A 12,217-nucleotide genomic window follows, 5' to 3' on the forward strand; every position below is an offset into this window, starting at 1 on the left:
GAATGAGATATGCAGAAAAGAGGGCAAGCCCTGAGAGGCCACGGCCTGGGAAAGGCAGGTGACCTCAACGGCCTGCAGCTCAGCCTTGGGGGCCGGGAGGGCCAAGAGCTCGGGTTCAGCGCCAGGGGGGCTGATTTGGCAGCAGGAAGGGGGTAACTGGGGGAAAGAAATTCTCTTCAGATGCTTTCCGTGCTTGGTTGCAGATGAAACACGGGCTGCCCTTGAACTGTGGGGAAGGAACCGGACCTCCCCTTGGAGAGCCAGGGGCCGGCCCTTCAGGTCCACTTAAGGCCAGTGTGCTCGGTAAAATGACACAGCTTGTCTTCAGTCACAGGTTTTTATTTGCCTGTCATAATTCTGATATTTATGTACATATATATATATTTCTTTTGTTTTTTTGTAAAGGGCTCATCAACAGACCAAGCAAAGGCATACAGGGAGACCGTAGCTGCCAGGCAGGAGCGCGGCAGAGCTGGGAGAACCAATCTTTCCTTTTTCCTGTGTGTGTGTGTCTCTGTGTGTGTGTGTGTGTGTGTGTGTGTGTGTGTCTGTTTTTATTTTTCCTAGGATGGGATCATCAAAGCTAATTGCTATAAAACCTAGAAACCACCTAGAGACTCAGACATCTGCCTACACTAGTGGCATATGGGGAAAGGCGAGGGCACAAACTTTCAAGATCACGGTGTATTTACATTCCCAAGGCTGAGGGGCAGGGGAGGCTGAGGAGGGGTTCTACTCGGACCGGGCAGGGTGGCTAGAGGGTCCTGGGCTGCAGGCAGTGGCGGGGGCAGCGGGGAAACGTGCCTGCCCCATGCCCTGGCAGTGACAGAGGCCACTTGGATGTTGTCTGGTGGGCACTGAAGGCAGCATGTGTGCAGAGCTCCGGGAAGCCGGCCGCGGGGTGGAGCGGGCAGTGGAGGAAGGTGGCGACCAGCTTGATACTGTGAGGTGGGGACTCTGGGCCCTCCAGATGGCCTCCTCCGCCCCCGCGGCCAGCTTGCCCAGCTCCCGTCCTGATTGGAGCAGATGGTGGGGACACCGAGTCCTGTCCCCAACCCCAGCCAGGCTGTCCGAAGAGTGGCCACCCCTACTTCCTCTCTGCCCAACCACGGCCCTGCAGGCTCTTGGTGGGCGAGTGATTGGTCCCCGAGCTGGAACAAAGCAGTGCGTGCCCAAGAAGGTGTGCAGCTGGGTTTTGGCAATAAAGTGGGGACCGGGTAGTCAGAAGGGGTTCAGAGGCAGTGAGCTCCTCTCCTCTGCCCCCAACTTCAAGCCTCCCGCAGGCCCAGGGCCGGGAGGGTGGGGCCGAGGCCTGGAAGGGAGTGGATGGAGCCTCAGTCCCAAGGTCAGCACAGGTGCTGGGCTCGGGGGTCTTGGCCTCTGACTCCCCTGTAGCCCGGCCCCAGACTTGGCCCTGCCTGGCCTTGCCTGGCTGGAACGCGCTACTCTAGCGCCCCGGCAGGGTTGATGGGGGAGGCAGCCCCTGAGCTGTCATTGCCTCCGGTGGCCTCCTTCTCCTTCTTGCCACTGTACTGGCCGATGAAGGAGCCATCCTCATTAAACTGGACGTCCACACTGCCCCCGTAGTCGGCCAGGCTGTCATCGCTGCCCAGGGGCTTGATGTCTCCATTGAGGGACGGCTGGCTGCTGCCAAAGGCCTTCTCCTCGTTGTCACTGTGAGGACAGACGGCGGGAGGGAGTGGGAGGCTGCCCGGGGGAGCCCAGCAGGAGCGGGCAGGTCTAGCCTGAGGGAGGAGGCCCGGCTGGAGGGCGGGGCCCAGGTTCCACCTGCCTTTCATTTGAGGAAGAAGTCCTCATCCTTGCCCCATGGCCCGGGAGGGCAGGTGGGGTGCACACCACCAGAGGGGCAGGATTGGGGCATGCCCAGGATCCAGGGGCCAAGAGGAAGGAAGTGGGTGCTCAGCCTACAGGTGACAGCAGACCCACAAACTGGGCATCAGTGTGGGGACGGGTTGGGGCATGTCGGCTTCTCCCCGAAACAGGGAGCTGCGGGGCCGGAAGGCTGGGGGATGGCAGAACCCCGGGGTACTGTCCGCGGAACAGCCCCCGCCATCAGGCTGTGCCAGTATCTTCCCACCACCCCCGTCTTACCTCTCCAGGGACCTGACATCACCCAGCAGCACGGAAGAGAGAGAGAGATAGGGTCAGATATGAAAGCAAGGGTGGTGCCGGGTGGCCAGCCAGGCCCCACTCTTATCCCTGGGCTCACCTGTACTCGCCGAAGGTCTCGTCCTTCATCGGCCGGGCCTCAGAGTCCACGTGGGTGTCCTCCTTATCCTTCACTGAGACACAGACACAGAGAAGGCCCAGCTTCCTCTCCCACCCCTGCCTGCCTCTGGGCACTGGGCCCCATCCCCAGGCTGGAGACCCTCTGTGCCCTGAGTGCCCCCGTTCTCTCTTGGCAGTACTCAGAAGCTGGGAAGTCTTCGAGGCAGACCCCTCACCCCACATGAGCCTGAGCGCCACGTGCTGCCAGTGTACACGGAAGCTCTGTGGGGCCACTTGCCTGTCCCCATGCAGCCATGCCATCCTGCCAGTGACTCGGGTGCCCATGACCACCACCAGCGCCGTCCTGGAAGGCCTGTGGCCCTACAGCTCCTACCATCTGGAGGTGCAGGCCTTCCATGACCGGGGACTGGGGCCCGCCAGCGAGACGGCCTTCAAGACCCCCCGAGGGAGGTGAGCCTGGGCCCCGCCTCCCACTCGGTGGCTGCCGGCCTCGCTTACCAGAGTACTTGCCGCCTTTGCTGCGCTTGATAAAGCAGAGGATGAGCAAGACGAGAAGCAGGAGGACGACGGCGCTGATGAAGCCGATGAACCAGCCCTCAGTGGCGAAGCCGGCGGGAGGGAGCCTCACACGGCCTGGGGGGGGGGGTCCCGAAGACACTGAGCCTGGGCCCCAGCGAGACCCGCGCTCCCAGCCTTCTGCCCTTGGGGACCCGAAAGGGCTGGGGGAGGGCCAGGCCCGCAGACACCCCAGGGGCTGGGGGCAGAGGAGGGGGGCAGTGATGACCTGGCATTGAATCGTGCTTGAAACTGACACTCGACCAGGGGGGGGGGGGGCCGCCGGGGGGCAGGGGGTGGGGAGGAGGACCTTCTGCAAAGATGACTGCCCCGGAAACGGTTAAAAAACAGAAGGATACAGAAAGAGGCCATTTCAGGGGCCCGGACTTCTCAATCCGGGCCAAGCGGCCCCCAGATTCCAGGAGGACAGCAGAGCCATGGCCTGGGGCCTGGGGCAGCGGCAGGCACGCGGAGCCGACAGAAGCCTCACCGGTGCCGTTGGTCTTCACGGCCATCTTAAGGAGCACCCTCTCCTTGAGCAGGTGGATCTCGTAGTCGGTGTCGGGCTGCAGGTCCCACTGTGTGTAGGAGCTCTGGTTGTAGCTGACGTACTGTGGGGGCAGATGGGGGCTCATCTTCTCGTCTGCAGGGGTGAGGGCGGCAGGAATGAGCAGGAATGCCAGGCAGCAGCCCGGGTTGTGCCAGCCCCGGGGGGCCCCTCTTTGTGCTCACCCCCCAGGGCTTTGAACCAGATCTGGAACCCAAAGTTGCACTGGCCCTCCTTGGGGACCCAGGAGACCACGCTGTAATTCTCGCCGGCCATGGCCGAGATGTTGCCAAAATCCGGGGTCCCTGGGGAGCAAGAGGAGGTTGTGGGTCCTCGAGGCAGCCCGAGGCTGGCCCTCCTGGGGCCTGGCTGCGGGTCGGGGGCCTCCTCAGCCCCTGCCGCTCACCGGATAAGGCCATGGTGCCTCCCTCCCGCACGATGGCCTCCCCGGGGCCCTCCTTGGTGGTGGCCTGCAGCCGGAAGCGGTACCGCAGGTGCGGGCTGAGGTTAGTCAGGTTGTGTGTCCGAAGCTCGGGGTCCGGAAGGTCAAAGGACAGCTGCTCCTTGTCCCCGTCATCCACTGTGGGGAGAGGCGGGGAGTTGGCCCTGGCTGCCAGCTCTGCCTCCCCCCGCCCCCCCCAAGCTCCCCCCCACTCCTCGGCCGCGCCCCACGCACGAGGGCGGTAGGAGAGCACGTAGCCGGTGAGCACGCCGTTGTGGCTGAGCGGCGGCTGCCAGTGCAGCAGCAGGCTGGTGTCTGACTGGCACTCCAGATGCAGGGCCTCAGGGTGGCCTGGCACTGTGGGGCACAGAGAAGAGCGGCAGGTCCTCGCCTGGGGCCGCCAGGTGGGGGATGGGGCGGGGGCGGGGCCCAGGCTCACCTCCCTCGGGAGTCTTGAAGGCCATCTCGCTGGCGGGCCCCAGTCCCCGGCCATTGAAGGCCTGCACCTCCAGACGGTAGGAGCTGTAGGGCCGCAGGCCTCCCAGGACGGCGCTGGTGGTGTTGGCGGGCACCACCACGTGGCCTCTGTGGACATGCCTCTTGCTGTGCTTCCTCTGACTGCCCTCCCACCAGTACGTCACCTTCGGAGAGGGGCAGGAGACCCCGTAGTGTAGAAGGCAGCAGGCAGCGCACCTCCTCAGGCCTGCGTCCCACTGCCCTCAATGGGGACCCTTTCCTCCCACCCCAAGGACTCCTGGGAGAGCAGCCCAGGTGGCAGAGGCCCACCCCAGGGCTGCTACTCCTGGTGGCCTCATGCATCACCCTGGGGATCCCGCCACCCCCACACCTTGAACCCTTCCTTACATTGTATCCTCGGAGGTGGCCCTTGACCTGGGCGGGGTCCACCGGCCACCACCTGACCAGCACGGCGCTAGAGTTGAGGATCTTGACGCCTTCCAGCTCAGGGCTTGCCTGGGGGTCTGCAAGTAGCCGGCGACAGGGATGAGGACCTGTGGCATCCGGAGGCCAGCCCAGAACCCTCCCACAGAAGGAAGATGGATCTGGCTGCTCTATGGGGTGCGCCTGGTGTCAGGCTCTCCTGGCAGACCGTCTATTAGTTGCAAGGGAGAAAGGATCTTGACCAGGTGACCAAAATCAGTGTCTAGTAATGTTCCAGATGCAAGGAAAGGAAAGGCGCAGGACAACTAGACCTGACGGGGGGTCTGGATTGGATCCTGGACTGGGCGGAAGACAGCGCGGACGGGTACACCCGGGATGTCAGCCGCCGACTAGAAAAACAGTGTCTCAATGATCAACGATAAACTTCTGTACTTCGTGGGGGCACTATGGTTAGGGAAGAAAATGTCCTTGCTCCTAGGAAATGCTCTATTGAGAGCCCCAGCATGGAGGGAGGGCTGGGGACCTGGCCAGCGTTTGCCCAATACTCACAGTCTTCCCCCGAGTAGCCAATGGTAATCTGCGGCTCAGGGCCCTTGCCCTGGCTGTTGACGGCCTGGACTTTGATCTCATAAGGCACAAAGGTGGACGTGTTGGACACAACCAGCAAGGGGTCGCTCACGATCTGTTCCTGCCAGGCACCCCGTGTCCCTTGAGGGCGCCACTGGACACGGTACTGAACCTGGGGGGCATTCCAGTCCATCCATCTAAGGGGCTGGAGAGGGGTGAGCAGAAGCGGAGCTGGTCAGCCAACAGCACCTCCCCCCTCAGCTGACCCACTCCGGAGCCCAGCCTCATGTCCTGTTGTCTTCTGATCCTTCGCACAGTCGGGGGAGCAGCCGACACCCGCATCTCGCATCCTGGCCTGATGTCCTGGGGCATGCTCAGCCCAGGGGCCCCTCACCTTCCAAGTGATGACCATGTTGCTGGTCTCGTTCCCTTCCCCCTTCACGTCCACAGGGTTCTTCTCCGGGGCTAGAAAATAACATGATAACACATCAGAGCTGTGGGCTTCCACCGAGGCTGTGAAGGCCAAGGCCAAGGAAGGAGGGGGCCCTTTCTGGCGCTTGGAAGCCAGGAGCCAGAAGCTCTGAGCGAGCTCTGGCTCCAGCAGAGGGGCTCGGGTAGGCCATCTCTTCCCCTTGGACCCCAGGTGGCTCACCTGCCTCAGGTGTGACCACGGTCTCGGAGGCCGGGCTGGGCTCTCCAGGCCCGTACTTGTTGATGGCAGTAACTCGGAAGGAGTAGCGCACGTAGGGCGAGAGCTTGAGGGTGGTGGAGGTCTGGTTCCCGGGCACCTTGCCCAGACTGTACCATTCCTGAGGCGCCATCTCCTTGTCTTCAAATTCAATGTCATACTCTGCCAGGAAGTGAACCAGTGAATGGGGGAGGGGCAGACAGGGGTACAAGCCCGACTCTCCCTGAACGGGAAAGGGAGTGCCCAAGGCAACAGGCAACCTCAGAGGCTGGGGAGGAACCGCGAGCCCCACGGAGTGGGGTCCGTCATGGAGCCGTGGTCCCAGGAGGAGGAGTCCCACCAGGAGGGAAGGTGACCAGGGGCGGCCGGGTGGGGGCTGGGGGGCACGCTCAGGCCTCTTACTCTCAATGGGGGCGTTATGGTCCTCGGCGGGTCTCCAAGACAGGCGCACCTGGCTCTGCTCCAGCAGGTGGCGGTCGGACAGCTCCAGCTGGGGCACCGGCCCGGGGCTCCCTGCGGGTCATGGAGAGTGGATTCTCTGGCCCGAATACCAGCCGGCCACCCCCACCCCAGCTGGAGGGGGGCGCCCAGGCCGACAGCCCAATACCATCCTGGGACTCACCCACCACCAGGAGCTGGGCCCGGCTCTCCACCACGTCCAGCTCGGTGCCAGCCACACAGCTGTAGTTGCCCTGGTCACTGTAGTCCAGGCTGTGGATGACCAGGCGCCCCTCCTCTATGAAGTACCTGCTGGGGGTAGGGGGCGCATGCTTGTCCCTTTGTTCTGCTCCCTTCCCCTCCCTCGTTTGCCAGAACCTCCCTGCTCAAGGCAGGAGCGCCCCCCGTGGACGAGGCCAGGACGTCTGGACGTCCTGCTTCCCCACTCTGCCCGCTTCCACCAGGCCGAGGTTGGGGCCGGGTCCGCACTTGTCACTGTCCCCAGACTCCTGAAGGTTTCGACCGTCCCCTCGCCAAGTGATGCTGTGCTGCAAGGAGGGGTCAAAGGAGGCCTGGCACGTGAAAGTCACTTTTGAGCCTTTCTTCTCGATTGCACTCTGTGGCCCCTGCGTGATCTGAGTGGCATCTGAGGGCAAGGAAGGAAAGGGGGGTCACACCGGTGTTCTCCAGAGACCCTAACCCTCCCTCCTGGAGGTGTTGCTGATCACATCAGACCTTTGACCTGCAGGTTAGCCACAATGGTCACATTGTTCTGGTCATTGGTGGCCTGGCAGAAGTAGTGGCCAGTGTCATTGGCCTGGAGGTCCCGGATGCCCAGGGTCCCATTGGTGTAGGGGAAGAAACGTTCATCCCGCAGCACGGTCTTCCCTTCCTTGTCCAGCCTGGAGTGAGCAGGGCAGGCCCGGCTCAGAGCCCAGCCAGCTGGGGGCCCTGCCCTCCCTGGGCCAGAAGGTGGTTTGGAGGCACCCCACTGGGGAGGGGTCACTCACCACTGGACACTGGGCACAGGGGCTCCAAAGGCCTTGCACAGAAGATAGGCGGTGCTGCCCTCGACTGCCATGTAGGTCTCGTTGTCTGGGGTCAGGATCTTGGCAGGAAGCTCTGGGGGAGAAGTAGTTACAGGGGACAGGCAGGGCTCAGGGTAGGGCGAGGGTGCGTAAGTCATCAGCGTAGGCGAGGGCTCAGCAGGCCAGCCTCTCCCGGATGGGCTCAGGGGCCATTCTCAGGTCCCCAAGAGCCTGCCCGTCTTGCTTCCCTGTACCCAGGCTGAGCCTCTGCTTTCCAGTAGGCCTCAGCTATGCCTCCCATCCCAAGCACCCAAGTTTGACCAATTACATGAGGCCCTGCCAACAGCCCACCTCTTCCTGAAAGCCTTCCTGGCCCATCCCTGCCTTTCCAGAGGCTCCGAGAGAGGAAGCACCAGGCTGGCCTCAGAGACACAGGGCCTCCTCTCAGTGACACATGGTGGGCGGGTGCACTGTCTGGAGCCACCCTGTCAGCTGTAAATGGTGGCCAGCCCCTGCCCTTCCTCCACACCACCGCCCCCAACCCTGCCCCACGCTGCTGACAAAGGTGGGAGCGAGATGGGGTGAAGGAACCCGGGGAGGAGAGAGGCAGCCATGGCAGACAAAGCAGCTGTTGGCCGAGTCAGTCCAGTGGCCTCGCCGGGTGACAGACAGGTTACTCACGAACGACATAGATGTAGGCATTGGCCAGCAGGAGCCCATGCCGGTTGCGGGCCTCGCACTGCGTCACCATCGTGTCGCTGGGCTGCACATGGCTCAGGATCAAGGCCCCACGCTGGATCCGGTACTTCTGGTCCTTAGCCAGCTCTGCGTGAGCAGCAGTTGCGTCCGGGGGTCCAGGGCAGAGCCGTGAGGCACGCCGAGGCCCCCCTCACCCTCCCCTCCCACCCCAGGGCTCCCCCAGGCTCCCTGCCCCTTCCCAAGGCCCCACTCACCCTCCACAGGAATGCCATTGATTCTCCAGGTGACCTCGGGCTGGGGCCTCCCCTGCACCTGGCAGTCCAGGCGGGCGGTCTCCCCGGGCCCGTACAGATGACTCTGGGGCTTGTGCAGCCAGTAGGGGGCAGCTGCGGGGGGCGGGGGGCTGCCCTGAGCAAGCAGCCGCCGCGTCGCCCCACCCCTGGCCACCCCCCACCCCACCACCACCTTGGGCACTGCAGGCTCCTGTCCCTGGAGGTCACCCCAGGAGCCAGTGTGGCCCAGGGAGGCACCTTACCCTCCACAGTGACGTAGTAGGTGTGCCGGTCGCTGCCCAGCGAGTTCTCTGCCAGGCACCGGTACTCGCCGTCGTCCTCCTCCGCCACGTTTAGCAGCTGCAGCGTCTTGTTGTGGTTCTGGTAGGCGACTCGGTCAGCCGGCATGGGGCCACTGGGGCGCAGCCACTTGATGGTGGGCGTAGGGCTGCCCGGGGCCAAGCGGGGCGGGGCGTGGGGGCAGAGCACATCGGAGAGAGCACAAGGCTGCTCAGCCTGGGCCAGAGACAGAGACCCCCCCCATCTGCCCACCCCCACCCAGGGCCCCCAGACTCACAAGCCCTCGGCGATGCACTCCAGGACCAGCGGCTGCCCCTGCAGGGCCACCAGGTGGCTGCTGGAGTTGGTGGGGAAGAGCAGGCGAGGCTTCCTGTCGATCATGCTGTTGGCTGGGAGGAGAAAGGAAGCACCCATGAAGTTGCCAGGGTAGATGACTCCCCTGTGAGGTCCTGGGTGGGGCCTGTTTCCTCCTCTGTTCTAAAGGAAGGACCCGTCTCTGTTCTGGCCTCCCAGGACGGGGTCTGGCCAGGGTGCAAGTGGGGGTCGAGCAGTCCTGGCGGGAGCCTGAAGCCGTCTGATCTTTGGGCTGGGTCGTGCCTGGGTGGGGGGGTGGGCAGGTGTCCGAGTCTTTGGGACTCACTGGCCTTGACCCGGAGGTCAATGGGTTCCTTCTGGATGATGGTCCGGGTGCCAGGGAAGTGGGCGTGGCAGATGTAGTCCGAGTGGTTGTCCGAGGTGAGGACGTTGGCAAAGTAGAGATTGCCGTTCTGACCCATCGTCACCCGCTCATCCTGCTTGATGTGCAAGATCTCTGCGGGGACGGGTAGGGGGCAAGGAAGCAAAGGTCAGACCCCCACCCAGGGAGAGGTACCCGCTGCCACCTTCTCCCCAGCCAGCAGCCCCTCGTGGGCACCCACTGCTGTTCATCCAGTAGATTCGGAGCGGCTCAGCGCTGGGCGGAGGGTGGCAAGGCAAGACCACCGACTCCCCCTCCTCCACCTCTACAGGCTTCACCGTCTCTTTTGGCCACTTGGGGGCACCTAGAGGGGACAGACAGGCTGGTGCTATGGGCCCCAACTCCTGGTCAAGGCAGGGCAGGGCAGGGAAAAGGAGGACAGACGCCCTGTGGGAGGGCCTTTCTGGGCTCAAGGCTGAGACCTTCCGCGTGCAAAGGAGAGGCTAGGTAGAAGAGCAGAGGACTGTGAAGGGTTAACCCTTCACAATTCTCAGCTCCCACCCAGAGGCCTAAGATGGGGGGGGGCTGTGGTGCAGTGATGGGGGAGGGGAGTTGTGGAAGGATGTGGGAGTCACAGACCCTTCCATCATCCTGACACAGAAACCATGGCAACAGTCGCCAAGGTAACCAGAGGGGTGGAGAGGCAGAAAGCTCAGGGAGGATGGGATGTAGAGGGAAAACCCCAGGGAGAGGAAGGCACAGATAAAGACAGAGCTGGAGAGCGAGCACCGGAGGAGGGAGACAGAGTGCCAGGTCGGAGGTGGAGAGGGAGGCAGCAGGGAGGAGGGAAAGCAGAGGAAAGGGGCCACAGAATGCTGGGGAGGTGGCAAGACATGACCCATGAGCTGTGGAGAACGAGAAGGGACTGCAGAGATGCAGAGGGGACAGAAGGCCAAGCCCAGGGAGGAGCAAGGCAGCTCAACAAGCCTGAGCCTGTGGGCGGGAGTCGTGAGGAGGGCCCCGGAGGCCAAGGCAGGACAAAGCCCAGAGGCAGAAGCGAGGGAAGGGGAGCTAGAGGTGACCAGAAAGATAGCGGAGAGAGGGACAAAGCACGGAAGGAGGGAGACAGTGCTGGAGAGTGGAGGAAGGTGGCTGCAGCTGGCGGGGCCCCCAGACTCTTCCACACACTAAACTGCCAGCAGGAGGGCCATGGCTCCCAGCCTGGACTCCCGTGCCAGCTCCCTGAGACCTGTTCGGGGACCGTCTTGTGTGCCCCAGGCCCTCCCAGGCTCCTGCAGTGTGTCGCACCCTCAGCCATGAGCTGGATCTCATGGGACATGGCTGTGCCCAGCTTGTTGCTGGCAAAGCAGCGGTAGGTGCCCTGGAACCTCTGGGCAAAGTTGCTGTTGTTGCCCGTGATGGTGAAGGAGCCAGAGTGTGGTGCCTGGTGCACGGTCACACCCACTTCCTCCTTGGGTTTGAAGTGGACGCCATCCCGAGTCCAGCGGAACCTGTGGGCAGAAAAGGGCTCAGAGGCCTGAGGCCCAGGAACCCAGGAAAGGGGCTGGAACAGGCCAGAGGCCAGGCTTTGAGCAGCCAGGGACCCTGGGGATGGGCCAGGCAGGGCAAGGACCAAGGGTGACGAGAGACATCTGGGGTGTCTGGGCGCAGAATTTGGGTGGTCCTGGGAGGCACGGGGACCACAAGCTGAGGGCTTAGAAGGTGAAGGTCACTCACTGCACTTCAGGTTTGCCACTGGCCTCACACTTGAGGCTGATGTCATCTGTAGGGAAGACAACCAGGCGCCGTGGAGACTGTTCCGTGATGACAGGTGGTTCCATCACTGGGGACAGGAGAGACAGAGATGTGGCAAGGATAGTGTCTGGCTTCACAGCCTCAACCCCTGTCCCACTGGGAGGGCGGCAGGGTTCGAAACCCTTAGAGTCCCAAGGCCACGGGAGAGGGGTGGGGAAGAACGAGCTAGAGAGCCATGGGCTTGCGGGCCATGAAAAGAGGGAGAGAAGGGGACACGGTGCAAACGTAGAAAGAGACAGAATGGAGAGAATAGCAGCGCAAAGAACGAAGACAGACATCTAAGAGAGACACGAAGCCAGAGACAGAAACCAGGAAGTCCCATAGAGGGAGGGGAGCAGAGAGGACAGAGCACCGGAGGGTGAGCAAGAAAGCCCAGGCCCGGGGCAGAGACAGAACAAAGACGAGCCAGAGAAGTCGGCGGGCGCCATACGCAGGATATGCGGGAGGGGGACCTGCAGGCACCACTCTTTGCCCGCCTCCTGGGAAACACTCCCACCCTCCCCCAACTTACCCCGGTATCCTTCATCTAAGGAATCCAGGCAGCAAGGGAGAGAGCAGAGAGAAATGCTGACACTAAGCCCCAGCAGGGCGCCCGACGGCAGGGGCAGAAGTAAGCCCACCCCGCCCCCGCCGACCCACCCCCTCGCCCCGAGGAAGGGGAGGGAGTGAACCAGGGCCACGGGTGGGGTAACATAAGGGTTACATGCCAGGCTGGAATTGTAGCAGGTCAAGACCCAGAGGACAGGGCAGGGTCCCCATCACTGGTCCCAGGGGCGGGGTCATGGCCACAGGGTCCAGGCCGCAGCTCTCAGGAGAAATCTGTGCCTTTTACAAGTAGTGCCCTTTGGACAGACCCTTGCATCCTTCCCCTGGCAGGGCCTGCAGGACTGATCCCCGTTCCACCCAGGGTGCCTCAGAAGCTGGGGAGGCAGGAAGCCCAGCGTCCCGGGTGCCCTCCCCAGCTCCAGCCCACTTCCCTCCTAATCCAATTAGCACGGCTCAGGCGTTTTCAATTACCCAGGCCCAGCCTCCGGAGGCCA

The 12,217-nt window shown here is 63.1% G+C and overlaps 1 protein-coding gene across 3 annotated transcripts in view; it reads right to left on the bottom strand.

Moving 5' to 3' along the window:
* Positions 1-533: 533 nt before the first annotated feature.
* Positions 534-12,217, bottom strand: part of LOC111139154 (L1 cell adhesion molecule) — a 14,039-nt gene continuing 2,355 nt past the window's right edge. The window contains exons 2-28 of one of the 3 annotated variants that reach the window (XM_022491311.1): positions 11,689-11,703; positions 11,100-11,205; positions 10,671-10,873; positions 9,604-9,726; positions 9,327-9,497; positions 8,964-9,075; positions 8,650-8,834; positions 8,369-8,500; positions 8,097-8,240; positions 7,398-7,509; positions 7,123-7,289; positions 6,877-7,033; positions 6,572-6,696; positions 6,352-6,462; positions 5,914-6,111; positions 5,656-5,726; positions 5,244-5,466; positions 4,659-4,774; positions 4,234-4,435; positions 4,029-4,151; positions 3,759-3,932; positions 3,538-3,657; positions 3,296-3,448; positions 2,749-2,883; positions 2,231-2,303; positions 2,113-2,124; positions 534-1,674 (exon numbers count right to left, since the gene is read on the bottom strand). In XM_022491311.1, the coding sequence (XP_022347019.1) occupies positions 1,443-1,674; positions 2,113-2,124; positions 2,231-2,303; positions 2,749-2,883; positions 3,296-3,448; positions 3,538-3,657; positions 3,759-3,932; positions 4,029-4,151; positions 4,234-4,435; positions 4,659-4,774; positions 5,244-5,466; positions 5,656-5,726; positions 5,914-6,111; positions 6,352-6,462; positions 6,572-6,696; positions 6,877-7,033; positions 7,123-7,289; positions 7,398-7,509; positions 8,097-8,240; positions 8,369-8,500; positions 8,650-8,834; positions 8,964-9,075; positions 9,327-9,497; positions 9,604-9,726; positions 10,671-10,873; positions 11,100-11,205; positions 11,689-11,703 (3,695 nt within the window). In that variant the 3' untranslated portion in view covers positions 534-1,442. The remainder of the gene's footprint in view (positions 1,675-2,112; positions 2,125-2,230; positions 2,304-2,748; positions 2,884-3,295; positions 3,449-3,537; positions 3,658-3,758; positions 3,933-4,028; positions 4,152-4,233; positions 4,436-4,658; positions 4,775-5,243; positions 5,467-5,655; positions 5,727-5,913; positions 6,112-6,351; positions 6,463-6,571; positions 6,697-6,876; positions 7,034-7,122; positions 7,290-7,397; positions 7,510-8,096; positions 8,241-8,368; positions 8,501-8,649; positions 8,835-8,963; positions 9,076-9,326; positions 9,498-9,603; positions 9,727-10,670; positions 10,874-11,099; positions 11,206-11,688; positions 11,704-12,217) is intronic. The other 2 variants (XM_022491312.1, XM_022491313.1) reach the window with 2 other exon arrangements.

The sequence above is a fragment of the Enhydra lutris genome, unplaced genomic scaffold, assembly GCF_002288905.1.
Source record: "Enhydra lutris kenyoni isolate GAN:26980312 unplaced genomic scaffold, ASM228890v2 scaffoldscaffold96, whole genome shotgun sequence".
Classification (NCBI taxonomy): domain Eukaryota; kingdom Metazoa; phylum Chordata; class Mammalia; order Carnivora; family Mustelidae; genus Enhydra; species Enhydra lutris.